The 10816-nt window shown below is 43.6% G+C and overlaps 1 protein-coding gene across 1 annotated transcript in view; it reads left to right on the forward strand.

Moving 5' to 3' along the window:
* Positions 1–10816, forward strand: part of znf608 (zinc finger protein 608) — an 88711-nt gene that overhangs the window by 64765 nt on the left and 13130 nt on the right. The window contains exons 4-6 of the mRNA XM_038287111.1: positions 1553–3965; positions 4802–5246; positions 7302–7474. Of these exons, the coding sequence (XP_038143039.1) occupies positions 1553–3965; positions 4802–5246; positions 7302–7474 (3031 nt within the window). The remainder of the gene's footprint in view (positions 1–1552; positions 3966–4801; positions 5247–7301; positions 7475–10816) is intronic.

Here is a 10816-nt window from a genome sequence, read left to right on the forward strand (position 1 = left end):
CATCGTTTGTTTTCAAATGGTTTCAAATGCTGAGATCGGTCCGAGCACGGAAACCGAGATAACTGTTGAGTCTAAATGGCACGCAAAACTGAACCGGACCGCGGAAGACTCAACCAAACCACGCGAAACTGGTACTAGTTCATTAGTGGGGCTCGGCGCGGTTCACCGCGTCATCTTACAGTCAGCCTCCGTAATCAGGAAATTTCAGACATTCATCAAAAGTGGTTGAATGACTTTATTGATCTCACAGTGGAGACAATTACTCGTTACATCAGCTCAAATAGCCAAAAAGAGACGAAGGAGGTGCCAAAAGAAGAAAAGGTCCATGGTATATATTAAGTATACACAGTAGTAGCCAATCAAAATTTCCCCACTTTCCTTGATTTGGCCCTTGGCTGGTTCTTGGCCCTTCGTTGGCTGGTCCCCTACGATTCCGTTTTAAACATCAGTCTTTGTACTAAAATACGATTTGTGGACATTAAGATCTAAAGAGAAGCATCATCTCCTGGTCAGACATTGTAATTCACTGAAAGGGTGGAGTCAGAGTAAAAAAATATGCACGCCCATGAGAAGGATCTGCCAAAAACAGAGCAGCTGGGAGTTGGAGGGGATTCTGCTGCCATTCGGCTGGCTTTTGACTGGTAAGGGCCATTTTGAATGGCTGCTACCACATATGATAGCTTCACATGGGTATTTATATAGATAGATATTTATATATATAGCTATTGGACTGGGTGTCAAATATAAAGAAATTGGGTATTGCACAGGGTATCAAATAGTAATTGCACATTATACATCGTACAAGTTGTAGTGTTGCATTGTAGAGTCTGGTGGCAACAGGGATGAATGACCTGCAGTAACAGGGTGTAAAAGTCTTTGACTAAAGGAGCTGCTCACTCCTCTCCAGTCTGCTGCGGAGGGTGGAAGGTGGCATCCATGATGGATGGAAGCTTGGACAGCACCCTCCTCTCAGCCACTGAGTCCAGTGAGTCCAAATATCCTAGCTTCCCTACCATGCCACACGATTTCCAGTGATGATTCTGCTTAGCAGTGTGATGAACTTTAATGTCCGTTGTTGTTTCCTGTGTCTGTAAGCCCTGATTAGACTATCGTTTGTCGTATCCAGACTATCGTTTGTCGTATCCACTTCCCAAAAACCGAACGGGTCAAGTAAATTCCCCAAAGGCTGCCTTCTTGGCCTGACTCTCCGCAAACAACAAAATATCACAATTAGAACCAAACTTCCTGAATGTTACGGACGCCGCCATGTTGGTTTGCTTGTTTACCTCTAGAGAGCAGTAGTACTGTAGACCGTGCTAGCGTGGAGTGTAAACGGTTGTAAGGAACCAAGCTCTGCACGGTTTGGAGCTTCTCTAGAAGCTCTAGTTTCTACTGATTGGAGCTCAGTCCGCACTTGGCACAGGTTGGTTTTCAGAGGGTAATGTAAATGGGGCTTAAGGGTTTAAGTCTCACATCTCTCATATACATCACTAACCTTCTTTAATCTTTCTATATTGGGATCATTGAAACAAATGTGTTCTTGTCTCTTCAGGTTCTGTGAGTCCCCTTGCAGTGATCCTGAATTCCCTGGTGGCCGTGGACGAGGGAAACGGATGAGAATGGCCATGTCGGAACGATCCTGCATAGAACAGTCCCATTCCACTAAAGTCAGGGGACTTCCACACCATCGGAGCCGTGGGGGCAGTGTGGCAGGATCCATCCACAGCAAAGGAAGGAGGGGCAGCCTGAATCTCATCAACAGCAATGGCAGGGCGCCTTCCTCCTTTTTCATGGTCGATGATGTTAAATCCACAAATATATCCTCCTCTATCCCCACCGGGAAGCGAAAGAACAAACCCCCAGCTGACTTGGACCTTAGTCTTGTTTCCTCAGACGAAATTAAAAACGCAAATGGGAAGAGGATCCGAGCAAAATCCCGTAGTGCCCCATCAACGCCTTTGGGCAAATCTGACCCATCTTTCATGGACCCAGGAGGAGGCTGTGCTTCCTCCCCACCCCCACCCATCCTCATTGACTGCCCTCATCCAAACTGCACTAAACGCTACAAGCACATCAACGGACTGCGCTACCACCAGACACATGCACACCTGGAGGCGGACGAGCAGAGGAAGCCTGAACTGGGCTCTTTGAAAGATGGAGAAAGCGAAGATCGACTATCAGACTGTGAGGACAACATCAGCAATGTGACTTATGAGCCCCCAGAGAATAGCACAAACACTCATAGCACCTCAAAGAAACCTGCTCCTCTATACAAAGTGACGACAGTGGGATCTCCCAAAAACAGACGATTACTTCTGAGCACCGACCACAGCCCTAACGCCAACTCAAAAACCAGAAGAACCTCACTCCTGAAAGACGGCCTGATTGACGACCTCAGTAATCTTCCCATTATCTCCAACATGACAGTGGTTTTGGAGAACTGCATGGTCCCAGACAGAAGCTCTTTGGCAGAGATGCCCAAACTGGAAGCCGAAGGACTGATCGATAAAAAGGGAGGTGTACCGGACAAAGGTAAGAAGGCCAATGGAAAGGTTGAAAAACTATCCAAGTCCAGGACTAACCGTCCAATTGCTCCAGCGCCAGCACCACCAAAGCTGATTGCCATACCTAACACCACCTATCCGACCAGCACAGCTGACGTTGTCTCCCCACAGCAGCCTTCCACAGTGGCTACCGTAGGCCTTACCAGTAAAAACCTTTCCCTGAAACCCATTAAACCAAAGCTTAGCATCGTAGTGGAGCCAAACCTTGTCAAAGCCACAGTGGTGACTTGCAAAGAGACCAGGAAAAAAGAAAAACGAAAGCTAAAGGATAAACATAACAAAGAGGCGGCTAACAGGACTGCCAATGGTGACAGTGGTGTGATCAAGGTGGAAGATGTTGGTATTGGACCTAAAGGAGTGGTTAAGGAAATTTCTGGAAGCCTTTTGAAGGAGCACCTTAGCAAACAGGATGTAATGAATGGACTCACAGAGAGCCAGGAGAGCAGGATGGCCAGCATCCGCGCAGAGGCCGACAAGGTCTACACCTTCACCGACAACGCCCCCAGTCCGTCGATCGGTGGATCGTCGAGACTTGACCCGAGTCTAGCAGCAGACGGCGGCAGCAAGAACGACAGCCCTGCCTACTCGGATATATCGGATGCCGGAGACGACGGGGGGTCTTCAGAATGTCGCTCTGACGGGATGAGGTCCAAGTCCAGCTCCTCGTCTTCGTCCGAGGTGAGCTCCAATAGCAACCATGCTAACTCTGGCAAAACCCCTCCCACAGCTTTGAAAGAGCCCCATTCCCCGTACTACCACGGCTACGACCCCTACTACCTGCAAGGCTACATGCAGCCAGAGAGGCAGAACAGCGGGACTGTCGCTTTCCACAAAAACTCTCCTCACGACAGCAAAGTAAAAGACCGGAGAGAGGAAATGAAAGACGATGATAAAAACGACTTCTCTGATCCTAAGAAAGTTGACGTTCCAGCTCAGTCTCAACTCCAGCTGGCTATGAGTCAGACCCAGACAGCTTTAGCCCAGTCTCTTTACTATGGCCAGTACTCCAGAGGACTATATATGGACCAGAAGCTTTTACTGGCCTCCAAATGCTGTGACCAGACCCTTGGTGCCAAGCAAAGAGGACAGGGGGTAAGGGACACCGAGGATGTTAAACATATGGTTGGGGTTTCAGCCAGTGGAGCCATGCTAGGTAAAGGTCCAGACGGTGCTAAAGGTTGCTGTCCCAAGCCGGTGCTTTCCTATGTGGAGATGAGTGAAAGGGGAGAAAGGGGGCAGAGTCTGGGCGTAAAGGTAGTGCACAGTGGCATGGTGGACCAGCACCAGGTCTCAATGAAAGACTGTGATGACATCAAGTCACCTTCCTCATCCTCCTCCTCTTCTTCATCCCTTCACAATCCAAACAGTCAGACAGATCTGGACAATGTTTCATTTTCCAGTGTAAGTTTCTCCCTCTGTTTATAACCCGCCGCCGCCGCTGATGGTGTTGTTGGTGTGCTTCACTGACTGCTGTTGAGTGTCACAAAGAGATTAACCTCACATTGTGTACAATAGGTGCTAATACCAAGGACCATGTGGCTTCTGTGCTGCTACAGCTCTACTCTGACATTCTACTTCAGTTGTTTCAAATGCAAAAAAGTTTTTTTTGTTTTCTAACGTTTAGAGTGAAAATTATTGGAGGAAATGTGTTTTTCCATCTTTAGCTGTTAAAGGAACAAAATGCTTGTACAGTTTTGTTTTGTTTTTTTCCACAAGCGTCATCCTTCTAACCCGAGTACAACAAGAGGTTGTTCTTTTTTTCCTCCAAATTGCTCTAAACTCTGCACTTGATCATGTGTGAGACGCCACCCTCCTCCTCCTCACATCTCACTGCTGAATGGCCGCCTGCTGTTGAAACGTCGTCATCCTTCATCAACATCTCATCCAGAGCCGGTGATAGATGGTCTGTCTATGGCTCTGTTAACTCAACTACACAGTGTTTCCTCTATAGTCATTCAGCAGCGGTGGGCCAGCGCAGAGAAATTATCCTCCTCTATAAAAAAACGAACCGATGAAAGTCATAAATTATCCTTCGCTTCCCCTTAAACAGCACTAAAGAGACAATTTGCTGATGTTTGAATAGAACGGTATCTAATTGTAGCCCTGCACCTGGTAATGCAAGCAGAACCGCGACGTGGACCGAAGTCGAGCCAAACATGGCTCCCACCCACCACTGTTAACAAAGAATTATAGGGGAAACACTGAACCAGCACCAACACTTGTCCCCATCAATCTAGTCCCCAGACGGTCCCGGCTGGGCACACCGCCTCTCGCACAGCAAATATTCAGAGCTACAGAGTCAGCACGGGGAGAATGGCCAAGAGGGGGAAGCGGGCACTGGGACTGAGTGGGGAACCAATGTGGAGCCTGCGGGGGCCAAGATGACCCCAGGTGGTGTAGATGCTAAAAAATCCAGAGCTCATGGGCTCCAAGATTTCCCGGCCGTTGCCGATGCGGAGGATTCACACCGACACGAGGGTCTGGAGGACCAGGATCACGACGCAGTGGGAGGGCTGGCAGAGGAGTCTCAGAATGCCAGGGCGGCAGTGTCACCTCCCATGACCCCACAGCAGCCCTACATCCAGTACCAGCACCCCTCCTATTCTCCCTATCTGGCCATGTGTGAGGGCAGCGGGGGCTCCTACAGGGGAGTGTCCCCGACCCTGGTCCACAACTACCCAGGTAAGACGGGGGTGAAAAAATCATTCCAAAATTAGAGGAAAAAAATACAGGGATTTCTGTCAAAATGTAAATGAATGTAGAATCTCTAACTATGGAGGGTTAAATGTGACAAAACTAAGCTAATAAATGTTGCATTAAAAAATTAATGAAAATGGAAATGCAAAGGGAAAAGTATGGAGCTAAGTAATGGCCATAATTATATTGTTTTAACGAAAAAATAATAATATAAAACTGAAAATTAATTATTAGGGGTAAAAAAAAGATTTTGAACTGAAATATATATTTTTAAAGATTAAGATTTAAAACATGAAATAGAAAATGAAACTGAAACTTTTCACTGCAAAAACTTTAAATCTAAATAGAGATGGGAAGTAACGAAGTACAAATCCTTCGTTACTGTACTCAAGTAGATTTTTCTGATATTTTTACTTTACTTTACTACTTATTTTTATGGCGACTTTTTACTTCTACTCCTTACATTTTTACACAAATATCTGTACTTTCTACTCCTTACATTTTAAAAAATTGTCTCGTTACTTTAGTTTTGAATCATTTCAATGGAGTTACCGTTATTATTTTTCACGTCATCAATACCAAATTCAATCTAATTGGATGGGAATCTACGTTGCATTTGACGCACCACTACAAGATGAATCGACAGATTCGGCGGTATTCATTGGCGGCAAATCATTGCAGCTTGGTGGCGGTGGCGTTAGCATAGTAGCATGGACGACGAGATGATTGAAAATGAACACAACGGAGATCTAGTCCTATTGGCAGACATCCATTTAAAATGTAGGCAACGGCATGAAAAAAGTGGTTTCTACTTTTACTTTTATACTTTAAGTACATTTACAAGCCTGTACTTTGTTACTTTTACTTGAGTAAAGAAGTTTAATCAGTACTTCCACTTTTACCAGAGTATTTTTTAACACAAGTATCTGTGCTTTTACTCAAGTACGGAAAGTGAGTACTTTTGCCATCTCTGAATCTAAATAAGTCATTTTTTCTTAAAATAAGTGCATTTTATCCTAAGTTGAGGAGGTAAATGAAACACTTTGCCAGTGGAACAAGATGATTTACATTTGAATTAAGAAAAATCAGTTGCATTGTCTTGTTTCGAGTGCATATTATCTAATTAACTTATTTTAAGTGTAAAAATACTCATTCCATTGGCAAACTGTCTTATTTACCTGCTCAAATTAAGGCTTAATACACTTGATTTAAGAAATGTTTACTTAATTTCAGATCGTTTTTGCAGTGTTGAAGCTGAGGAAAAGAAGCTTAAAATATCTTTTTTTACAGTTTCACGCCTTTTGCTGCTTTCACACCAGAAATGTTTTAATCCCCTAAAATGCACAGAAATCTGGATGCAGGGTCAGACGCTGAATCAAACTGTTCACGTTGCTTTGACGCTTCTATGCTCCGGTTGTTTATCTGCTCTGTTCTGTAGCTTCACGCTAGCGAGCAGATTGGCTTTATTTACTTTGATAAGTTAAAAAAAATAGTTTTAAAACTTTTTTAAATGCAAAAGTCCACCTCCAAACATCCTCTGTTTTTCAGTTCATCAGGATTATGATCCCACTAAGACCCCAGACGTCCAGTTTACTGCTGGGGGGGCAGCTGGAACTCCCCGCTGAAAGGGGAGGACCTGAATATTCACATATTGAACAAAGAAGATAGAAGGTTTGAGAAGGGCGTGAAGGAAGCAATCTATGTTAGGAAAGAAAAAAACAACCTTAAACAGGGGGGGGACTCAGATTTCAGCTTTTAAAAACCCACAATCTAGAGATAGAGTTGATTCCTTCCCGCTATCATCGCAACCCCAACCCCCTTACAGGGGAGCAGAAGACTCCTATTCAGCCAGGCCAACAATTCCCTTTAACGACCCCCCTTTCTTTTCCCCAATTTTCATTATTTTCTGTGAATTTTACAAATAATCTTAGAAAACGAATGAAAGTCATAGATTAGAATGAATGATTGAGAGGAAATCTAAAATGTTTTTTCTACTTTTTTCCACATTTCTTGGTGTCTGCATCTTATTGCCCTCCCCAGGTTTCCACTACCCGCTGTACGGAAAGACGGCAGGCAGGGAGGAGTCAGAGGTGACCCCGCCCAGCAGAGGGGAGACATCAGGCGGCAGGCTGATAGCAGAGTCATCCTCCTCCTCGTCCTCCGTGGAGCTGCTGCAGCAGCCCAATCATCACTTCCAAGGAAAATCCCCCGCTGTGAGAAAACGCTCGCTCTCCTCAATCACATTTCAGCTCACAGAGTCCTTCCTCTGATGTTTATTTTCCTTCACGCGTTAGATCCGATGCTTCCTCAGACAGAATCCCCCCCATAGGAAAAGATTAAAAGACAGGCAAACACGACAGGAAGCAGATGTTTAATCTGTGCCTTGAAAAAGTGAATTCTAACTTCAAGCTTTTCCTCCAGCCTTTATTCTCCTGCAGAAACAACCAAACCTGGTAGCTGCTGTGCATCTTAAATTCCCCCTCTCTGATTTCAAACATCAACACTTCTTTAAGTTATCTCCAAACAGCCAAACAAGTCATCTCCATGACTTTATTTTAACTTTAAAGGTTTCTAGATGATATAAATAGCATCACTGATAGGTTCAAGTTCAGAAAACATTCAGAGGCAGAAATTATAAACCTCCTGCTTCACCAGCAGTGAAGATAAAAGTAGCAGTTTGGAGATTTAATCACTTTATATGCAATATAAATAAAATGTGTATTTAATCCAGTAACTTTAAACATGATATATAGAGTAATTATAATCAACTAGATTTTTTAAAGCTTTTGTTTCTGCTAATTGTGTGGTTGTGTTTGGGGGGACACATATTATTAAATTTTTATCTTGGTTAGATAAAAATTCTTTCATCAGAAATTTGTTTCTAAATGAAAACAATATTTAGACCCGGTACAGGGCCCAACTGACCCCTGATTATGTTTATCTATTTATAGAAATGGCCCAAACTCAGTCACATGGTGTTTCATCCACACGCCTTTCAAACGGGTTTTATAAATTTCTAAAACATGTTTCAAAATTATTTTTTCACAAGCACTTTATGTGTTATAGTTGTGTAAACAAAATGAGAATTAAAATTCCACCTGACATGTGTCACTCTGCGTGAGTGCAGGTATTCATTTTTAGCCCCGCCCCCTAATGGCCGCCATTGTTGGGAAGTAGAGGCTCAGACCTTTCCAAGGAGGGGTCAGAGGTCATTGTGCGAACATTTCAGGTGATGTAACCAGCATGCGTGACATAAGCTGCTCTGTTATTCTTATTTTCTATTCAGTTTGGTGAAATTATTGGTACATTTTAATGAAATAGCGACTAAATCTCAGGAGCAAAGGCTTTGCCTCATGCAGAACGTCTCCAATAATGGAAATCAGCATATTTTCTGAGCAGATTCAGCCTGAAGACAAAGCGTGAAGCACAGAGAGAGATAGCCAAAGACCCAAGAACTCGAGGACGTCCTGGTAACAGGACATCAGGAGGAAGGATTAAATGGTGACGACCAGGAATGACGGAATGACAAGAGGAACGACGAGGAAATGAAGAGGAAACTGAAGGCAAAGGCTTTAATTAACACAGGGAGTACCTGAAAACAGGTGAGGAATCATTACCTGCAAATATTGGTGAAGGTTCTCAGTCATCCAAGGTCAGAGTCATTCTAAAAAGGTTAAATAAAAAAAAAAGCAATCCAATGGACTTTGTTTCCGAGCTTGAAGACGTTTCGCTTCCCATCCAGGAAGCTTTTTCAATTCAAAATGTTCATGAACTGCAAACACAAGCAGGTTTGACACCACTTCACAAGGTTAAAGGTCAAGACAAGGAAGATGTTAGCAGGACTCCAGAGAAAAGTGTTGTTTGTATAAAAGCTGCAAAACTTTTCATAGTAAAGAAGAAAGCAGGAGCAGGATTCCTGAGAGGTCCCTCCTACTGCAGCACACCCACAGCAGTCATTTCTGCAAACCAAAGAAGAAAAACCTGAAGAAAAAGCTGCAAGAACAGGATGATGTCACCTGGTTTCTGCAGAGCTTGTTTTGGTCTTCAGGTTTGCAGAGTTGCATTTAACAAGTCATGAAACATTGTCTGTTGGACGGACCCCAAAGGGCTGTAGAGCAGAGGCGGAGCCAGAAAATGTTTAGAAGGGTGGCCAGGCAATAACCAATGTAGGCTGAGGGGGGGCCCGAAAGTGGATCGGCACCAGAACCCCAGGGTCAATCTACACTGTTCCAACAGGAAAATTAACGAGCGCAACATCCATATTTTCAAAATAAAGACTAACTATACTTTCCTACAGCCTTTGCTAACAAATAGACGTATATATTTAGACATCCATGCTTTCTTGATAGAAGGTATAGTGGATAAAATACTTTCAGGTTTGAGTTCTAGGGCCAACATCTTTTCCATCGTCATTTCTTACCTACTTTCATCAATAATCTTTCGGCATAAAATTTATATTTACATGTACTATTATCTACCTTATTGATTATTTAATATGTTTTTATTAAAATACTTTTTATCTAGGATTTCACTAAAGACTCCTAGATGGCTTGCAGAGACACATTATTCTCCCTTTACCCCATATAACTAAATATCTACTTTTGAAAAGAGCATGAATACTGCATTTATCATCTTTAATGTCAGTATATTGATGAGCATAATTAACCACAAGGTTTTTGTTGTCAAGTAATTGTTACTATATGAAAAATGAAAATGTTTTGAATATTCCACTTGAGAGTATTACTGCTGCCACTGTCTGTATTAGAGGAAATAAATGCTAGGGGTGGCCACAGGGGTGGCCAATGATTGGTTAAGGGTGGCCATGGCCACCCCTGGCCCCCCATATAGCTCCGCCCCTGCTGTAGAGGTGGGAGAGGAATGGTGATTCAGCCTCAAACGTCTCCAAAAGTATTCTAGAAACAAGAGGCCAACTGTCCCTCTGCTGAAGCATCAGAGCTGCTGAGTGTATGGAAGCGAATCGTTACCATTATTTAAAATGAAAAAGCATTTCTGAAAAAGCTTTTTCATTTTAAATATGGTAACGATTCGCTTCCATACTGAGTGTAGCTCCGTGTGGAAACACCTGAAACACTGTTGGACAGGAGGGAAGATCAAACTCCCCCTAAATGAACTGAGAATGCAATAAAATACAAGTTTTAGTCTCCGTTAAAGGAAAAGTCCGATCAGTGGATCAGAAGTTATACCTAAAACTAATACGTTCGCAGTGATTTAATGAATTTAGTGTTAATCAGTAAAAAAATAAAAACGATTTTCGGCGCGATCACTGAGTCTGGGAGCGGCCATCCTCCTGCTGTGACGTCATGGCGCTGTAAAACCGGGCGTACACTGTACGATTTACCTTTTGGGCCGACTTTCCAGTCGTGTGAGAATGTTTTAATCGGTCCGATTTTCAGCCTGATGGTGCGTGGTGTACTCAGGATAACCAGGGGCGATCGGCATCTTACGACTTCCTCCCCATTAGGAATCGTAAGCTGGGAAAAAAAATCAAACATGTTTGAAGTTTAGTCGGCTGTCGTGGGCGAATCGCTCAGTGC

The sequence above is a fragment of the Cyprinodon tularosa genome, unplaced genomic scaffold (assembly GCF_016077235.1).
Source record: "Cyprinodon tularosa strain WSP-4 unplaced genomic scaffold, ASM1607723v1 ctg235, whole genome shotgun sequence".
Taxonomy (NCBI): domain Eukaryota; kingdom Metazoa; phylum Chordata; class Actinopteri; order Cyprinodontiformes; family Cyprinodontidae; genus Cyprinodon; species Cyprinodon tularosa.